The sequence below is a fragment of the Schistocerca serialis genome, chromosome 12 (assembly GCF_023864345.2).
Source record: "Schistocerca serialis cubense isolate TAMUIC-IGC-003099 chromosome 12, iqSchSeri2.2, whole genome shotgun sequence".
NCBI classification, from domain to species: Eukaryota; Metazoa; Arthropoda; class Insecta; order Orthoptera; family Acrididae; genus Schistocerca; species Schistocerca serialis.
This window is the reverse complement of record NC_064649.1, coordinates 141,743,487-141,763,646: the sequence shown is the minus strand read 5'-3', so window position 1 is coordinate 141,763,646 and position 20,160 is coordinate 141,743,487. Positions and strand designations below refer to the sequence as shown.

The following is a 20,160-nucleotide window of genomic DNA, read 5'->3' as shown; positions in this document are numbered from 1 at the left end:
CCTGGCATGTACAGCCCGATCGAGGTGGTACCACGTATTCCTTACTGGTTTTAAATCTGGTAAGTTTGATGGCCAGGGGAGTACGGCAAAGTCATCCTAGTGCTCTTCGAACTCATATGTACACTGTGAGCTGTGTGACACGTTGCGTTGTCCTGCTGGTAGATGCCATCGTACCAAGCAAAAACAAACCGCATCTAGGGGTGGACATGGTCCCCAAGGATAGATACATACTTGTTTCATCCACATCTACATACTCCGCAACCCTCCTGACGGTGTGTGGCGGAGGGTACTTTGAGTACCTCTATCGATTCTCCCTTATGTTCCAGTCTCGTATTGTTCGTGGAATGAAAGATTGTCAGTATGCCTCTGTGTGGGCTCTAATCTCTCTGATTTTATCCTCATAGTCTCTTCGCGAGATATACGTAGGAGGGAGCAATATACTGTTTGACTCGTCGGTGAAGGTATGTTCTCGAAACGTCAACAAAGGTCGGTACCGAGCTACTGAGCGTCTCTCCTGCTGAGTCTTCCACTGGAGTTTATCCATCACCTCCGCAACGCTTTCGCGATTACTAAATTATCCTGTAACGAAGCGCGCTGCTCTCCGTTGGATCTTCTCTATCTCTTCTATCAACCCTATCTGGTACGGATCCCACACTGCTGAGCAGTATTCAAGCAGTGGGCGAACAAGTGCAAACTACTTCCTTGGTTTTCGGATTGCATTTCCTTAGGATTGTTCCAATGAATTTCAGTCTGGCATCTGCTTTACCGACGATCAACTTTATATGATCATTCCATTTTAAATCACTCCTAACGCGTATTCCCAGATAATTTATGGCATTAACTGCTTCCAGTTGCTGACCTGCTATATTATAGCTACATGATAAAGGATCTTTCTTTCTTTGTATTCGCAGCACATTACACTTGTCTACATTGAGATTCAATTGCCATTCCCTGCACCATGCGTCAATTCGTTGCAGATCCTCCTGCATTTCAGTACAATTTTCCAATGTTACAACCTCTCGATACACCACAGCATCAGCCGTATAAAGCCTCAGTGAACTTCCGATGTCATCCACAGACGCTGTGGTACTTTTTGTATGCCCATGTCATACCAACTCGCCGCCATGCTGTTCAGAAAGTTATGAACTTCTTCTTTCACCTCCTCGTCGGAGCTGAATCGCTGGTACCACAATTTACGCTGACAGGTAATGTGAGAGTCTGAAAAAACTCAAACGGGCAATTCAGAACCGGAGAAGAGTAATGCTGAGCAAGGGCGTACACATTCTCCTTGACAACGTTCGCCCGCACATCGCTCGGCAAACCGTTGCTCTCCTGCAACAGTTTCAGTGGAACATAATCACCCAACCACCCTATAGTCCTGACTTGGCGCCCAGTGACTGTCACCCGTTCCCTAGGTTAAGGGCGGTAGGACGTTAAACGGGCCGACTTGGAGCATGAGAGGCATCACAGAACATTTTAATTTCCACTGAATATACTTTTAGATATAAATACATAAAACTTTGTCAGCATCACCAGGAAGGATTCAGGATTCACACTCATTGCAGTGGAAGTTCGGAAACAACAAAATAATTTTTTTTTACCTGCAAAACTTCATTTTTTTCACTTATTAATGGCTGCAATTGTTGCTATAGGTACATTTTTCTTCATAAGTTAGAGAGATTCTTCGATGAATTTTGTACAGCATACATACCATACTCACAGGTGTATGAAACTCTAGAATTTATTTAATTTATGAAAAAACGAATGAACTGTTATATTTTAAACTTCATGTTTAGAAAAAACACAAATTTTGTAGTTAATTATGTCAATTTATCCCACAGTTTTTAATAAGTTTGGAAAATTCTAGACTTTCATACACCTTTAAGTGTGGTTTGTATGCTGTGCAAAATTCATCGAAGAATCTCTCTTAGTTATGAAGAAAAGTGCACCTACAGCAACAAATACTGCCATTAGTAAGTGAAAAAAATGATGAAATTTCACATGTAAAAAAAACATTTTGTTATGTTTTCGAACTTCCACTGCTATGAGTGTGAATTGTGAATCCTTCCTGGTCATGCTGACAAAGTTTTATGAATTTATATGTAAAAGTATAGACAGTGGAAATTGAAATGTTCTGTGATGCCTTTCATGCTCCAAGTCGGCCCGTTTGACGTCCTACCCCCATTAAAAGAACATTTGGCGGGAAAGCGACTGAGCTCCGACGACGAGGTGAGAGAAGAGGTTCATAGCTTTCTGAACAGCACGGCGGCGAGCTGGTATGACGTGGGCATACAAAAACTACCACAGTGTCTACAAAAATGCATCGCCAGAAATGGTGATTATGTCGAAAAACCACTAAATGTCCAAGCTGTAAGCTGATGTAAACCATTGTAGAAATAAACAGGTCTATGTTGTTGTTGTGATCTTCACTCCAGGGACTGGGTTCATGCAGCACTCCATGCTACTCTATCCTGCGCAAGCTTCTTCATCTCCCAGTACCTATTGCAGCCTACATCCTTCTGAAGCATCTTAGTGTATTCATCTCTTGGTTTCCCTCTACGATTTTTACCCTCCTCGCTGCCCTCCGTTACCAAATTGGTGATCCCTTGATGCCTCAGAACATGTCCTACCAACCGATCCCTTCTTCTGGTCAAGTTGTGCCACAAACTTCTCTTCTCCCCAATTCTATTCAATACCTCCTCATTAGTTATGTGATCTACCCACCTAATCTTCAGCATTCTTCTGCAGCACCACATTTCGAAAGCTTCTACTCTCTTCTTGTCTAAACTAGTTATCGTCCATGTTTCACTTCCATACATGGCCACACTCCATACAAATACTTTCAGAAACGACTTCCTGACACTTAAATTTATACTCGATGTTAACGAATTTCTCTTCTTCAGAAACGCTTTCCTTGCCATTGCCAGTCTACATTTTATATTCGCTCTACTTCGACCATCATCAGTTATTTTGCTCCCCAAACAGCAAAACTCGTTTACTACTTTAAGTGTCTCATTTCCTAATCTAATTCCCTCAGCATCACTCGACTTAATTCGACTACATTCCATTATCCTCGTTTCGCTTTTGTTGATGTTCATCTTATACCATCCTTTCAAGACGCCATCCATTCCGTTCAACTGCTCTTCCAAGTCCTTTGCTGTCTCTGACAGAATTACAGTGTCATCGGCGAATCTCAAAGTTTTTATTTGTTCTCCATGGATTTTAATGCCTACTCAGAACTTTTTTTTTTTTTACTGCTTGCTCAATATACAGATTGAATAGCATCGGGGAGAGGCTACAACCCCGTCTAACTCCGTCCCCAACCACTGCTTGCCTTTCATGTCCCTCAACTCTTATAACTGCCATCTGGTTTCTGTAGAATTAGTAAATAGCCTTTCGCTCCCTATATTTTACCGCTGCCACCTTCAGAATTTGAAAGAGAGTATTCCAGTTAACATTGTCAAAAGCTTTCTCTAAGTCTACAAATGTCAGAAACGTAGGTTTGCCTTTCCTTAATCTTTCTTCTAAGATAAGTCGTAGGATCAGTATTGCCTCACATGTTCCAACATTTCTGCGGAATCCAAACTGATCTTCCCCGAGATCGGCTTCTACCAGTTTTTCGATTCGTCTGTAAAGAGTTCGCGTTAGTATTTTGCAGCTGTGTCTTATTAAACTGATACTTCGGTTATTTTCACATCTGTCACACCTGCTTTCTTTGGGATTGGAATTATTATATTCTTCTTGAAGTCTGAGGGAATTTCGCCTGTCTCATACATCTTGCCAACCAGATGGTAGAGTTTTGTTGACTGGCTCTCCCAAGGCTGTCAGTAGTTCTAATGGAAAGTTGTTACTCCGGGCCTTGTTTCGACTTAGGTCTTTCAGTGCTCTGTTAAACTCCTCACGCCGTATCATATCTCCCATTTCATCTTCATCTACCTCCTCTCCCATTTCCATAATACTGTCCTCAAGAACATCGCCCCTGTATAGACCCTCTATATACTCCTTCCACCTTTCTGATTTCCCCTCTTTGCTTAGAACTGGGTTTCCATCTGAGTTCTTGATATTCATGCAATTGGTTCTCTTTCCTCCAAAGGTCTCTTTAATTTTCCTGTAGGCAGTGTCTATCTTACCCCTAGTGAGACAAGCCTCTACATCCTTACATTTGTCCTCTATGTACTTATAAAAATAGGAGACCTTACTTTTGGGATTACCCTCGTATCAGATGTGTCGTGTTAAGAGGGATGGAAGCCTTTGGGTGTTTCGACAGGGGTGCAAATCGTGTGGGGGGGGGGGGGGGGGGAGAGGCGGGGGAACGGGAGAGGGAGCTTTGTGTGTGATTTCGTGGTGGGTGTTGGAGGGGGGAGGGTTACCTGAGAGGCGTTGGTGCGAGGGTTGAGGGTTGGCATGTGATTGACGGAAATGAGGGCAGGGGCAGTAAAAGCTAGTAAACCACGATACAGCAATAGGCTATTGTTCATATTGCATTCCCAGGTGCAGCAACGGGTGGTTAAGTTCTATCCCCCATCGCAGTGCTTGTTCACTCTCTACAGGGTGAAAAGTATTTAAACCGACAAACTCTGGGAGGTTGTACGGGACATGAAAATAAAATTTTCCCTAATGTCATTTTTTCCTATGAGGAGTATTTAAACCGGTAGAGGAATATTTCTCTGGCGGCAAATTAATTAAACCAACAAACACTTTTCCATTTTTTATGACCAAGAGACAACACATTAAGACAACCCAATTTCAATTACAGTAGATTTTCCGAAATGCCTCCATTGCCAGCCGCAGTGGTCTAGCGGTTCAGGCGCTCCGTCCGGAACTGCGGGACTGCTACGGTCGCAGGTTCGAATCCTGCCTCGGGCGTGGATGTGTGTGATGTCCTTAGGTTAGTTAGGTTTAAGTAGTTCTAAGTTCTAGGGGACTGATGACCACCGATAGTGCTCAGAGCCATTTGAACCAGCCAGCCTCCATTGATACGTAAACAAAAGTTGCACCGTCGGATCATGTTCTGTCTGACACGGCAAAAACCCCAGGAGTACCCTGAATTGTTCCTGCTTCTGCTACTATCCGGGCAACCAGATCCACTTCTGACGCAACAGGAGTTGCGTAAACAAAGTTGCGCATCTCTCCCCACACAAAAAAGTCCAGAGGGGACATATCTGGGGATCGAGCAGGCCATGGTACAGGACCACCTCTGCCAATCCACTTTTCTGGGAACCGTCGGTCCAGAAATCGACGCACACGACGACTGAAATGTGCCGGCGCCCCGTCATGTTGGAACCACGTGCGTTGTGTTGTAGGAAGCGGGACATCTTCCAGCAATTCTGTCAGTGGTCTGGCGAGAAAATTGTAATAGTACCTGCCATTTAATAGCCTAGGTAGCAGATACGGCCCAATTAAACAGTCCCCAACAACACCGACCCACACATTAACGAAGAACCACACTTGATGAGCGCTGGTAACTGTGGCATGCGGGCTATCCTCACTCCAAACATGCGAATTGTGCATGTTGAAGACTCCGTCACGCCCGAACGTTGATTCATCGATAAACAACACAGAGGATGGAAATGTAGGATGCGTTTCACACTGTTTCAGGTATCACTGTGAAAACTGTGCTCTGGATGGATAATCAACTGGTTCCAGGTTGTGGACACGTTGTAAGTGAGATGGAGGTAACAATTGCTCTCGAAAGACTGTTCTTACATTCGTCTGATTGGTCCACATGTTACGTGCAATTGCACGAGTGCTGATTGAAGGATCCCGCTCCACATGCTGCAAGACAGCTTCCTCAACTTGCAGCGTTCATACCGTGCGACGGCGTCCCTGTCCAGGTAATTTACTAAATGACCCAGTCTCACGCAGACGTTGGTACACTGCAGCAAAGGCCGTATGATGCGGCGGCATACGGCGATTAGGATATTGTTGTTGATAAACCCGCTGTGCAGCTCGTCCGTTGTGGTGCGCTACGTAGTACGCACCAACCATATCAGTGTGCTCACTCCAGGTGTATCGCTCCATTATAGTTCAACTCTTTTATCTTGGCGGTTCGCGCATCCCCGCCCATACGCGGGAGATAGCTGCTTTGCCAGTTGTACGCCCCAACAGAAGCGGCGACATAGTATAGTTCGCGAACTTATTTTTAGGGGGGAGCGCGCAGTTTATGAAGTAAAGCCACCTCGGCCGCATTAACCCTTTCGCTGCTACAGAGACGTGCTCCCCGCATTCCGCGCTGTGCGCGATTTTATCATCACTGCACTGCTCGCCTGTGCAGACACATGGTGTTTCAACTGCTTTCTCAAAAACTATTTGGCCCAAATATTTGATTTTTACACATCTTCTTGACTGATACCTTCCCCCCATAAGTAACTTAATTTTGTTTCGATGTTCAACGCAGTTATTGTGCAGCATTAGATGTAGTAAACCGTTGCACGAAATTTTGAAGAGTTTGCAGAGGTAAAAGTCCATAGCATATAGTTTCTGTATGGTCGATTTTAGTTGCCACTAAAAAATTTCAAAAAATTACATTCAAACGAATAAAATTCATGAAGTAAGACACTTCGAAATTGTTTTTAAATTAAGAAAATATTAAGCACCGATCAAGGTTTTTTTTTTAATGTCATTTTTTTCGCTTACGTTCGTTGCATCCGCTCGGGGCGGACATCGTAAGACATCCGTTTAAGTTCGTCGTTGATCCATTAACTCAGTTTTTTTATTACAGAGGGCAGCTAACCCTCTGACCGAACACGCTGAGCTACCGTGCCGGCTTTTAATATACCACACAAAATACCAACAAACACTGTTGGTATGACTATGAATTACTCACGTTTCGTCGAAGTACAATAGGAAATAAACAATTACCGCTGTTTTTTATTGCGAAAAAGCGGTTAGTCAGAATGATACAAACAACTTTCCTTGCTATCGCCTGAATCAGGAGGCTTATTGCTTGTTTGGTTTAATTAATTAATAGAATTTGAAGCAATTGGTATAAAGAATGCTTTTTCCAAACTTTCTATAAAAGACAGTCTGTTATTAAGACATTGCTTTTGTTCAGTTACTTTATTTATGACTGAACGTTTCTAAAACTGAAGACACTCGTCCATGCTCTGCATTGCAGTCGAGCTCTGGCAACGTCGTTCTCTGTTCATTGGCTGACTGCGTTTTGTGACGTCATGTGCGCAGAACGAACCTAAACTCGGCCGCCGTCGCAAATGACGCGCACTTTAGTAAACAGAGACAATGCCCTACTACACTGGTGGACAGCAGTTGCCTACAACTGAAGAGCGTAATAAGCGTAATATGGTCTCCACCGGTTTAAATAATCCTCATAGGAAAAAATGACATTAGGGAAAAATATTTGTTTTGATGTCCCCTACTACCTCCCAGAGTTTGTCGGTTTAAATACTTTTCACCCTGTATGGCATTGCCCTTACGAGTGGTATGTCCTCATCTAGAATCCAGTTTGCAGCACTGTTTTAATTTCTTACAAAGAGTTGACTTATCGAAGTGTTGTGTACATAGTTCCGCGTAGTCAGCGCGTACACAACTTTCCCACTAGAGCGCGCCCCGCTAAGCACAACAGCGCAGGCGCAGCGCTCGTCCGTCTCCGCACTACGAGATGGCGCTGCCTTAGAGACGGACCAAATTCTGCTTCCGCCGATCCGCGTATTAGTATGTAACGCAGCCAATGAGATTGCTGCTAACGTAGAACCTTTTCTCCTCACGGATCACACTCGTGCAGTGATACCTGAATGCTCGAGGTATTATGAATGTACAGACCTCCGATTAGTCAGTCTGTATTTGTCTGCACCGGTCTGTACCAGTCTATAGTCAAGTTTCAGTCTGCACCTAAGAAGATTATGATATTCCTGTACATAGCCATGAAGATAAATGTATAGACACTTTGTCAAGTATCAGAGATACGTGAGAATAAGATTAACGTACCAAGACCAAAGGAACGTCAGATTGTCAATTGTAAATAGCATCCAGCATCAAGCTAAGTAAGGTTTATGATTGTTATTATTTTAATAAATGTGTGTGAAAATTAATCAAGTTCTGTTTAAAGTTGGGCACCGTCAATCTGCTACTCTAAGCTTGCAAGTGGCATTTCTGACGTCTGACCTAACGGCAGAAGATAAACACGCCACGATAAGATCACGAGACATATTGCTGACACTCGCCTACTTCGTTAGAGCGACAAGTCAAATAATCTGATGGTGTGTGTACCGAAGGTCTTACAGTACACACACCACAGATGTCCCCTACAACCTCCCAGAGTTTGCTGGTTTAAATACTTTTCACCGTGTATGGCATTGCCCTTACGAGGGGTATGTCCTCATCTAGAATCCAGTTTGCCCCACGGTTTTGATGTCTTACAAAGAGCTGACGTGTTGATGGCTGTGTTGTTGTGCGGTACCCTGCAGCCGTTCAGTGTACCCCCGTGTAGTGACCGGTGCCCGCGTGCTGGTGTGTGTTCGCAGCTACATGGGCGACGTGACGACTCCGGAGGAGCGGACGCTGCGCATCGGCGTGGTCAACGTCTGCCTGATGCTGGGCGTGCCCATCGGCATGGCTCTGTCCGGGGTCCTGCTCAGGGCCATCGGCTTCTACGGCGTCTTCCTCACCTCCGCCTGCATCTACACCTCCAGCATCACCTACGGATTCTTCTTCATACACGACAAGGTCAGCCCCCACTGTCTGCACCAGTTAGCGATAAACTCTTCCAGTCTGATATGCTCCTACATGACTGACACACACGGTGATTACGGTTACTACAAGCCACACCACAAGTTGGGAAACGGGGCCAAATTTATAGTAGTTTACTGTCGAGTTGAGATTTTCACAAATGTTTTATTCGTATCTTACAGAAACTAGCAGTACGGCAATAAACAGCCTTCTAAACACGTCACTAATGGCAATCAAGTAATTTATAGCAATACAACAATTTAAAAAAATTAAAGAACATTAGTAAACAGAGATACCTCTGTAGTTGTTACAATCTTTTCTGTTTCCACGTTTAAAGATTGATGTGATTACTGCTTTTGTCCAGTCTGATGGAACCTATCCCGATTCCCAGGCCATTTTAATTATCCTGTTGTAACCTCCCCACAAAATAAAAAAAAATAAAAAAAATATGAATAAGATTCTAATTTAGTGTAACCTCAAAACAAAATTCTTTCACAGTGTAATCTCCCCACAAAATTCGTTCCCATTTATAGCCTCCCTACAGAAATTCATTCACATTTAACCTCCACACAAAATTCTTTCTGATTTAATCTAAGCTCAAAATTCATTCACATTTAGCGTAACCTCACAACGGAAAAATTCCTAAACCTCTCAACAGTAAAAATTATAATTATGTCGTTCACATTCAGTGTAACGTCCCAATAAAAAAATAAATTCAGTAACATGGTAATAAAACAATGTAACTAACCTCTCAATTAAATTGTCGCTCACTTATGACTTTTCAATAATTCACTGCGAATTTTACCTGGTAAATTTTGGACGACAGCAGTGCTGCGTCATGGCCCTGAAAGATGATTCTGAATAAAAAAAGGAAAAATTCTTACCTCAATGAAGTCGACGGATATATCTGCTCTTACAATGAATTTTTCCGGCACAGCTCTGTGCAATGCTGGCCGACCCATCTGTCATTTACGAAAGGAAGCAACTGATTTTTCTATTGCAATAATCTGGATGATACCGCAAGACCGCTACGGTCGCAGGTTCGAATCCTGCCTCGGGCATGGATGTTTGTGATGTCCTTAGGTTAGTTAGGTTTAACTAGTTCTAAGTTCTAGGGGACTAATGACCTCAGCAGTTGAGTCCCATAGTGCTCAGAGCCATTTGAACCATTTAATCTGGATGATCATGGATGGGAGAAATTAGTAAATTCTTTAAATTGAAATGAATGGTTGTTAAAAGTTACTTTTTATGAGGAAGATTATTATTACGAGAGTTTTAAAACTTTTACATGCGAAGGGAGACGAAAATTTAATAGTCATGGGTGACTGGAATTCAAGAGTAGGAAAAGGGAGAGAAGCAAACATAGTAGGTGAATATGGATTGGGGGGAAGAAATGAAAGAGGAAGCCGCCTTGTAGAATTTTGCACAGAGCATCACTTAATCATAGCTAACACTTGGTTCAAGAATCATAAAAGAAGGTTGTATACCTGGAAGAATCCTGGAGATATTAAAAGGTATCAGATAGAGATTTAGGAACCAGGTTTTAAATTGTAACACATTTCCAGGGGCAGATGTGGACTCTGATCACAATCTATTGGTTATGAAGTGCAGATTGAAACCGAAGAAACTGCAAAAAGGTGGGAATTTAAGGAGATGGGACCTGGATAAACTGAAAGAACCAGAGGTTGTAGAGAGTTTCAGGGAGAGCATAAGGGAAGAATTGACAGGAATGGGGGAAAGAAATACAGTAGAAGAAGAATGGATAGCTCTGAGGGATGAAGTAGTGAAGGCAGCAGACGATCAAGTAGGTAAAAAGACGAGGGCTAGTAGAAATCCTTGGGTAACAGAAGAAATATTCAATTTAATTGATGAAAGGAGAATATATAAAAATGCCGTAAATGAAGCAGGCAAAAAGAAATACAAACGTCTCAAAAAAGAGATTGACAGGAAGTGCAAAATGGCTAAGCAGGGATGGCTAGAGGACAAATGTAAGGATGTAGAGGCTTGTCTCACTAGGGGTAAGATAGATACTGCCTACAGGAAAATTAAAGGGGCCTTTGGAGAGAAGAGAACCACTTGTATGAATATCAAGAGCTTAGATGGCAACCCAGTTCTAAGCAAAGAAGGGAAGGCAGAAAGGTGGAAGGAGTATATAGAGGGTTTATACAAGGGCGATGTACTTGAGGACAATATTATGGAAATGGAAGAGGATATAGATGAAGACGAAATGGGAGATAAGATACTGCGTGAAGTGTTTGACAGAGCACTGAAAGACCTGAGTCGAAACAAGGCCCCAGGAGTAGACAACATTCCATTAGAACTACTGATGGCCTTGGGAGAGCCAGTCATGACAAAACTCTACCATCTGGTGAGCAAGATGTATGAGACAGGCGAAATACCCTCAGACTTCAAGAAGAATATAATAATTCCAATCCCAAAGAAAGCAGGTGTTGACAGATGTGAAAATTAACGAACTATCAGTTTAATAAGTCACAGCTCCTAAATACTAGACTGATGACCTTAGAAGTTAAGTCCCATAGTGCTCAGAGCCATTTGAACCTAAATACTAACACGAACTCTTTACAGACGAATGGAAAAACTGGTAGAAGCCGACCTCGGGGAAGATCAGTTTGGATTCTGTAGAAATGTTGGGACACGTAAGGCAATACGGACCCTACGACTTATCTTAGAAGAAAGAATAAGAAAAGGCAAACCTACGTTTCTAGCATTTGTAGACTTAGAGAAAGCTTTTGACAATGTTAACTGGAATACTCTATTTCAAATTCTGAAGGTGGAAGGGGAAAATACAGGGAGCGAAAGGCTATTTACAATTTGTACAGAAACCAGATGGCAGTTATAAGATTCGAGGGACATGAAAGGAAAGCAGTGGTTGGGAAGAGAGTGAGACAGGGTTGTAGCCTGTCCCCGATGTTATTCAATCTGTATATTGAGCAAGCAGTGAAGGAAACAAAAGAAAAATTTGGAGTAGGTATTAAAATTCATGGAGAAGAAGTAGAAACTTCGAGGTTCGCCGATGACATTGTAATTCTGTCAGAGACAGCAAAGATCTTGGAAGAGCAGTTGAACGGAATGGACAGTGTCTTGAAAGGAGGATATAAGATGAACATCAACAAAAGCAAAACGAGGATAATGCAATGTAGTCAATTTAAATCGGGTGATGCTGAGGGAATTAGATTAGGAAATGAGACACTTAAAGTAGTAAAGGAGTTTTGCTATTTAGGGAGCAAAATATCTGATGATGGTCGAAGTAGAGTGGATATAAAATGTAGACTGGCAATGGCAAGGAAAGCGTTTCTGAAGAAGAGAAATTTGTTAACATCGAGTATAGATTTAAGTGTCAGGAAGTCGTTTCTCAAAGTATTTGTATGGAGTGTAGCCATGTATGGAAGTGAAACATGGACGACATACAGTTTGGACAAGAAGAGAATAGAAGCTTTGGAAATGTGGTGCTACAGAAGAATGCTGAAGATTAGATGGGTAGATCACATTAATGAGGAGGTATTGAATAGAATTGGGGAGAAGAGGAGTTTGTGGCACGACTTGACCAGAAGAAGGGATCGGTTGGTAGGACGTCTGAGGCATCAAGGGATCACAAGTTTAGCATTGGAGGGCAGCGTGGAGGGTAAAAATCGTAGAGGGAGACCAAGAGATGAATACACAAAGCAGATTCAGAAGAATGTAGGTTGCAGTAGGTACTGGTAGATGAAGAAGCTTGCACAGGATAGAGTAGCATGGAGAGCTGCATCGACCCAGTCTCAGGACTGAAGACCACAACAACAACAACATGCGACTTGAGATAACATTACTACATATGCGCGTGGCTGGTTTTTACCTTGTTCAGTAATAGTCAGGTTCCAGCATGGCTGCTCCGCGACCGGCCCAGCCAACATGATACACGAGACCAGACCAGAGCAGACTCCAGACTAGCAACAACTTACTGCTACAGCTACACAGTTCCTACTGCAGTCAACACTGCTCTCTGGTCTGAGATTCTCTTATACCTTGCATATCGCAGGCAGCGCATGAGCAATACCTCAAAATTACATCTGCTCGGACCTCTTACACTGTGTAGCCATTTAAGATCTGACATTCCACTGTATTTGAGTGTCAGGTCTTAAATGGCTACACAGGATAATTGAAATGGCCTGGGAGTCGGGACAGGTTCCATCAGACTGGACAAAAGCCGTAATCACACCAACATGGAAACAGAAAAGACTGTAACAACTACAGAGGTATTTCTTTAATCAGTGTTGTGGGTAAAATCTTCTGAGGTATTGTTGAAAGGAAAGTGCGAGTATTAGTTGAGGACCAAATGGATGAAAATCAGTGTGGGCTTAGGCCTCTTAGAGGTTGTCAGGACCAGATCTTTAGCTTACGGCAATTAATGGAGAAGTGTTATGAGTGGAACAGGGAATTGTATCTATGCTTTATAGATCTAGAAAAGGCATATGACCGGGTTCCTAGGAGGAAGTTATTGTCTGTTCTACGAGATTATGGAATAGGAGGCAAACTTTTGCAAGCAATTAAAGGTCTTTATATGGATAGTCAGGCAGCAGTTAGAGTTGACGGTAAATTGAGTTCATGGTTCAGAGTAGTTTCAGGGGTGAGACAAGGCTGCAACCTGTCTCCACTGTTGTTCATATTATTTATGGATCATATGTTGAAACCAATAGACTGGCTGGGTGAGATTAAGATGTGTGAAAGCAAAATAAGCAGTCTCGCATATGCAGATGACTTAGTTGTGATGGCAGATTCGATTGAAAGTTTGTAAAGTAATATTTCAGAGCTAGATCAGAAATGTAAGGACTATGGTATGAAGATTAGCATCTCCAAAACGAAAGTAATGTCAGTGGGAAAGAAATATAAACGGATTGAGTACCAAATAGGAGGAACAAAGTTAGAACAGGTGGACGGTTTCAAGTACTTAGGATGCATATTCTCACAGGATGGCAACATAGTGAAAGAACTGGAAGCGAGGTGTAGCAAAGCTAATGCAGTGAGCGCTCAGCTACGATCTACTCTCTTCTGCAAGAAGGAAGCCAGTACCAAGACTAAGTTATCTGTGCACCGTTCAATCTTTCGACCAACTCTGTTGTATGGGAGCGAAAGTAGCTAGGATGATTGCAGGTACTAGTAGATGGGAACAATGGCAGGAGGGTGTCCACAATGAGGAAATCAAAGAAAAACTGGGAATGAACTCTATAGATGTAGCAGTCAGGGCGAACAGGCTTAGATGGTGGGGTCATGTTACACGCGTGGGAGAAGCAAGGTTACCCAAGAGACTCATGAGTTCAGCAGTAGAGGGTAGGAGGAGTCGGGGTAGACCGAGGAGAAGGTACCTGGATTCGGTTAAGAATGATTTTGAAGTAATAGGTTTAACATCAGAAGAGGCACCAACGTTAGCACTGAATAGGGGATCATGGAGGAACTGTATAAGGGGGGCTATGCTCCATACTGAACGCTGAAAGGCATAATCAGTCTTAAATGATGATGATGATGATGTGTCCTGGAATATCATTAGAACATAACAGTTATGACGGACCCTTGTAAGGCGGCCACAAATCACCCACCCAGGGATACTCAGGCTGGGCAGAATGCTGACCACTTTAAATGCGCCCGTAAACACAATTGCCACTCTCAGGCTGGTCACTGCACCGACTTTTAGCCAGCGAAAACTTGTTATAATATGGCTTAACTTGCTGACAGAATTAGAGCTAACCTCGTGCAAGGAAACATTACTCCACACAGCCCTGAATGAGCGACCACATGATCAACCAACAAGAAGCATGAATTTGCTCATAACACACGACAGAATAGCGAAACAATTAAACTGCCAAACCTACACCTCCCATCGGACAGTAACGAGAGGAGGAGGAAAGATCACCGTCTTCAATTACACCGGTGCCAGGGACAGGAAACCCGGTCGCCGGAGGCCACAAGGCAGAAGAGACGCTGGTTACAAAAAATTATTACTTAATGATTAAACCTTCCACTAACTTAACTTGCAATTATGCTGGAACAGGCAGTATACGACCTCCGATGGCAAGGATCCACACATCCGACCGCGCACGCGTCGCCAGCGTACCCGACACGCCACGGTCACGCGACAACACGCTCTGTCACCGGAGTCCACGTCTTCTCTGCAACGTTGACGGGTAGTGACCGCTGCTTCGTGTTAGGTGTCTCCTATTAAATTCCAGTGTTGAAACGGAGGATTTAAAGAAGCTTGTTGACGTCCCACCAGGGCGGAATGAACAGCAACTACTCGTGGGGCGATTCTGTATACAACCAACACGCGGGGAGCTCTTCCACCAACTCGGACCGCTCGTTACGCACAACCGACACACATCACGTGGCGACTCGGTACAGCCGACCACGCCTGCTTCTCGCTGGAGAGCCACATTGCCCTCCCGTGTCCACCACTCTCTCTCTGCGCGCAACGCCCCTACTTCCGCGCCACCACACGAGGTTACCACCGGCCACACATCTCACTTCCTCCATAGCAGATTCCCGGAAGCAAAAACGCAGATATCGATAGCAGAGGGAAAAGACAACCAAGCAGACACTTAATGACAGACAACACATCAAACAAACATGTCAGGGGAAGAAAAGGAAAACCAATGCAGTCTAAACACAAGGTGTAGCACGAGTCGATACACGGCTCAATGACATACTAATTATCACGCACCAGCAAACGTCTGGCACATTAAGTGCCACTTTCGACTTTAACACAAGCCAGGTATTGCCTGCTGGCTGTTGTTTCAGGCCCGACCGCCGCTTGTTTAACGATTTTTCTGTCGTTTCGCCAACACAGTGGTCTGACATAAGCTTCACCCTCCAATGCCGGTGGTGAACTGAGGTGGGGCTAGCGGACACACATTGGACATGCCACACACTTGAACTTGTCAGGTGTCAGGATAATCGTCAAACAAACAACGGTCGAAGAACCCGACACAGAAGCCAACAAATGGCCACGAAAACCTCAACAATTTTGTATTCAGGTTTCGGTAGAACGAGTGTTTGCTGAGCCACTTTTTTAATTGGATGAGTTACATTATGATGTTTCCTGTACATCTCAGACTGTTATCTCCATTTCTTGTTTGTTTTACGTGCCCAATCCCATTTACGTGGCTCCTGGTAGCTACACTACAGGCCATTAACATTGCTAAACCAAGAACAAATGCAGATGATAAACGGGTATTCATTGGACGAATATATTATACTGGAACTGACATTTGATTACATTTTCACGCAGTTTAGGTGCATAGATCCTGAAAAATCAGTTCCCAGAACAACCACCTCTGGCCGTAATAATAGCCTTGATACGCCTACGCATTGAGTCAAACAGAGCTTGGATGGCGTGTACAGGTACAGCTGCCCATGCAGCTTCAACACGATACCACAGTTCATCAAGAGTAATGACTGACGTATTGTGACGACCCAGTTGCTCGGCCACCATTGACCAGACGTTTTCAGTTGGTGAGAGATCTGGAGAATGTGCTGGCCAGGGCAGCAGTCGAACATTTCCTGTATCCAGAAAGGCCAGTACAGGACCTGCAACATGCGGTCGTGCATTATCCTGCTCAAATGTAGGGTTTCGCATGGATCGAATAAAGGGTAGAGCCACGGGTCGTAACACATCTGAAATGTAACGTCCACTGGTCAAAGTGCCGTCAATGCGAAGAAGAGGTGACCGAGACGTGTAACGAATGGCACCCCATACCATCACGCCGGGTGATACGCCAGTATGGTCATGACGAATACAACCTTCCAATGTGCCTTCACGACGATATCGCCAAACATGAATGCGACCATCGTGATGCTGTAAACAGAACCTGGATTCATCCGAAAAAATGACGTTTTGCCATTCGTGCACACAGGTTCGTCGTCGAGTACACCATCGCAGGCGCTCCTATCTGTGATGCAGCGTCAAGGGTAACCGCAGCCACGGTCTCCGAGTTGATAGTCCATGCTGCTGCAAACGTCGCCGAACTGTTCGTTCAGATGGTTGTTGTCTTCCAGACGTCCCCATCTGTTAACTCAGGGATCGAGACGTGGCTGCACGAACCGTTACAGCCGTGCGGATAAGATGCCTGTCATCTCGACTGCTAGTGATACGAGGCCGTTGGGATCCAGCACGGCGTTCCATATTACCCTCCTGAACCCACCGATTCCATATTCTGCTAACAGTCATTGGACCAACGCGGGCAGCAATGTCGCGATACGATAAACCGCAATCGCAATAGGCTACAATCCGACCTTTGTCAAAGTCGGAAACGTGATGGTACGCATTTCTCATCCTTACACGAAGCACCACAACAACGTTTCACCAGGCAACGCCGGCCAACTGCTGTTTGTGTATGAGAAATAGGTTGGAAACTTTTCTCATGTCAGCACGTTGTAGGTGTCGCCACGGGCGCCAACTTTGTGTGAATGCTCTGAAAAGCTAATCATTTGCATATCACAGCATCTTCTTCCTGCCGGTTAAATTTCGCGTCTGTAGCACGTCATCTCCGTCGTGTAGCATTTTTGATGGCCAGTAGTGTACTTGTTAGGAGCAGTACATTTTTCTCAAACTATCCACAAAGTTTCTTGTGGCTTGGCTGCGACCATTGGTAGTCGAACCTAAGACTGTCTTCGGGCGCAGCGTCGGCAGCTGCACGCGGCTTCGTCTCCCCGTACGCGCGGCCAAGGCCTCGGTGGATCTGTGTCGAGTGAAAGCGAGCGATCGCCCCGGCGGCAGTGAAAGGCGTCGGGCTAGCCTCTGCGAGCCGGATCCGGCTTCACATCCCGGCGCCGCCAATCTCCGCGGAATCTCTCAGGAAAGTGTTCCGCTGCGGGGCTGTCACGTTCTCTGCCACACCTGTCGCCACGTAACTGGAGCACAGGGGGAGCGGTTCTGAGCGCTTCACATGCAGTGTTTACTGCACCAATGCGCCCGAACGGATACCCGAACGCGCTATCGTCACGCTTCCGGGATACGGATGAGCGAGTCTCACCCGGATCGATTCCACCTCCCGGATAAGCGTCGAAGGCTACAGGGCCGGCTAATGTGGATGTAATTTTTAGGCTGTTTCCCACATCCCAAAAGGTAAATACCGAGCAAGAGCCCACGTCCCGCGCTCAGATATACACTATGCTTTCTCACCCATGCACAAGAAATTTACTCTAGACCAAAGCTTCCCAAACTTCTCATCTGCCGGAACACTTTGACGCTCCTGGCACTTCGACGGAACAACTTGCTTAATTTCGAAGGTTAATAATTTTTTTTAAAAATGGGATAAATCTGTATTATTCAGCGCTTTCTTCAAATTTAGACCATAACTAGTAACACAGACTTCGTAATAGAATAAAAATTATTATTATCGTCAAATGTCAGAAAAAACGCCTCGATATAAATAAGGGAAAATTGAAAAAATCAGCACCGGCCGGAGCGATTCTAGGCGCTTCAGTCTGGAACCGCTCGACCGCTAGGGTCGCAGGTTCGAATCCTGCCTCGGACATCAACGTGTGTGATGTCTTTAGGTTAGTTAGGTTTAAGTAGTTCTAAGTTTTAGGGGAATGATGACCTCAGATGTTAAGTCCCATAGTGCTCAGAGCCATTTGAACCATTTTTGAAAAAATCAGCCAAAGGTTTATTAGCCTTAGACCTGATTTCGATATTTCTAAAAATATCTCAGAAGGAGTAGGCCTTGTTGCATCACATGATGGTACATAAGATTAGCTGAAACCGAACGGTTCTTGTCGCATATAAAATTGACAAAAATGGCTCTGAGCACTATGGGACTTAACATCTGAGGTCATCAGTCCTGTAGAACTTAGAACTACTTAAACCTAACTAACGTAAGGACATCACACACATCCATGCCCGAGGTAGGATTCGAACCTGCTACCGTAGCAGTCGCGCGGTTCCGGACTGATGCGCCGAGAACCGCTCGGCCACCACGGCCGCCTTAAAATTGACAAAAACAAGAATTAATCCAACCCATGTCTTCAGATAACAGCCAGATTACGCTTAGCCTACTTCAGAATGAATGCTCACTGTAAATTACCACTGGCAGAGGCTCTTGTCAATATAAAATTATTACAGGATAAAAGGTTTGCATAAGTTAAGTGTATATCATGCCGGAGACAAAGGCTTTTGTCTCATCTGCTATAACAAGTCCCACTCGTTCTGAAGAAGATATTTTTAGAAATATCGAAAACTAGGTCAAGGGCTAGTACATTTTTCGTTTGCGACTCGTTGGCTAATTTTTTAAACCTCTTCAGATTTACACAGTTGCTCATTCGCAGACTCTTTTGCGGAGGCCTTATTCACTTTCCGCAGAACACATTTTGGGAAGCTCTGCTCTACACGCAAAAACATATATTCATTCCGTCCTCGGGGGAGGGGGGCCGGCCGCGGTGGTCTAGCGGTTCTAGGCGCTCAGTCCGGAACCGCGCGACTGCTACGGTCGCAGGTTCGAGTCCTGCCTCGGGCATGGATGTGTGTGATGTCCTTAGGTTAATCAGGTTTCAGTGGTTCTAAGTTCTAGGGGACTGATGACCACAGATGTTAAGTCCCATAGTGCTCAGAGACATTTGAACCATTTTTTCTTCGGGGGAGGGGGGAGGTGGTGTCGATTAAAGACTCGTCATCACAGGTGCTTAGTCTCTTTAGACCCATAGTCACCATCGTCATACTGTAATGTATAGGAAAGAGTTGTTTAAATTGTGCTGCTTTTGAAATTTTATTTGTTATGGCCAAACAGCAAGGTACAAAAGTAATTAAAGAATGACATCTTCAGGTGCAAGATGTTCTTCTTGGTATGTGATTGAAAGGATGGAAAGCTTAAAAAAAATAAGCACACTACAGTCAACTTTCTAAACATCAATAAATGGTACATATGATTCTCTATTCCGAGAGTTCCGGAATCTCTACAGAAAATTGGAATAGAGATCAACTTCATTTCCGCCCTTTTTATTGCTCATGAAAACCGCACATTGCATGTTGTACCACCATACAGCAAGATCTTAAGGGGTGGTGGTCCAGATTGCTGTACACACCGGTACCTCTAATACCCAGTAGTACGTCCTCTTGCATTGATGCACGCCTGAATTCGTCGTGTCATACTGTCCACAAGTTCATCAAGGCACTGTTGGTCCAGACTGTCCCACTCCTCAACGGCGATTCGGCGTAGATCCCTCAGCGTGGTTGGTGGGTCATGTCGTCCATAAACAGTCCTTTTCAATCTATCCCAGGCATGTTCGATAGGGTCCATGACTGGAGAACATGCTGGCCACTCTAGTCGAGCGATGTCGTTATCCTGAAAGAAGTCATTCACAAGATGTGCGCGATGGGGGCGCGAATTGTCGTCCATGAAGAGGAATGCCTCGCCAAATATACTGCCGATATGATTGCACTAAGGGACGGAGGATAGCATTGAGGTGTCGTACAGCCGTTACGGCGACTTC

General features: G+C 44.4%; 1 protein-coding gene across 1 annotated transcript in view; it reads left to right on the top strand.

Annotated features, from left to right (window-relative positions):
* Positions 1–20,160, top strand: part of LOC126428004 (solute carrier family 46 member 3-like) — a 510,919-nt gene that overhangs the window by 254,256 nt on the left and 236,503 nt on the right. The window contains exon 3 of the mRNA XM_050089887.1: positions 8,481–8,682. Within this exon, the coding sequence (XP_049945844.1) occupies positions 8,481–8,682 (202 nt within the window). The remainder of the gene's footprint in view (positions 1–8,480; positions 8,683–20,160) is intronic.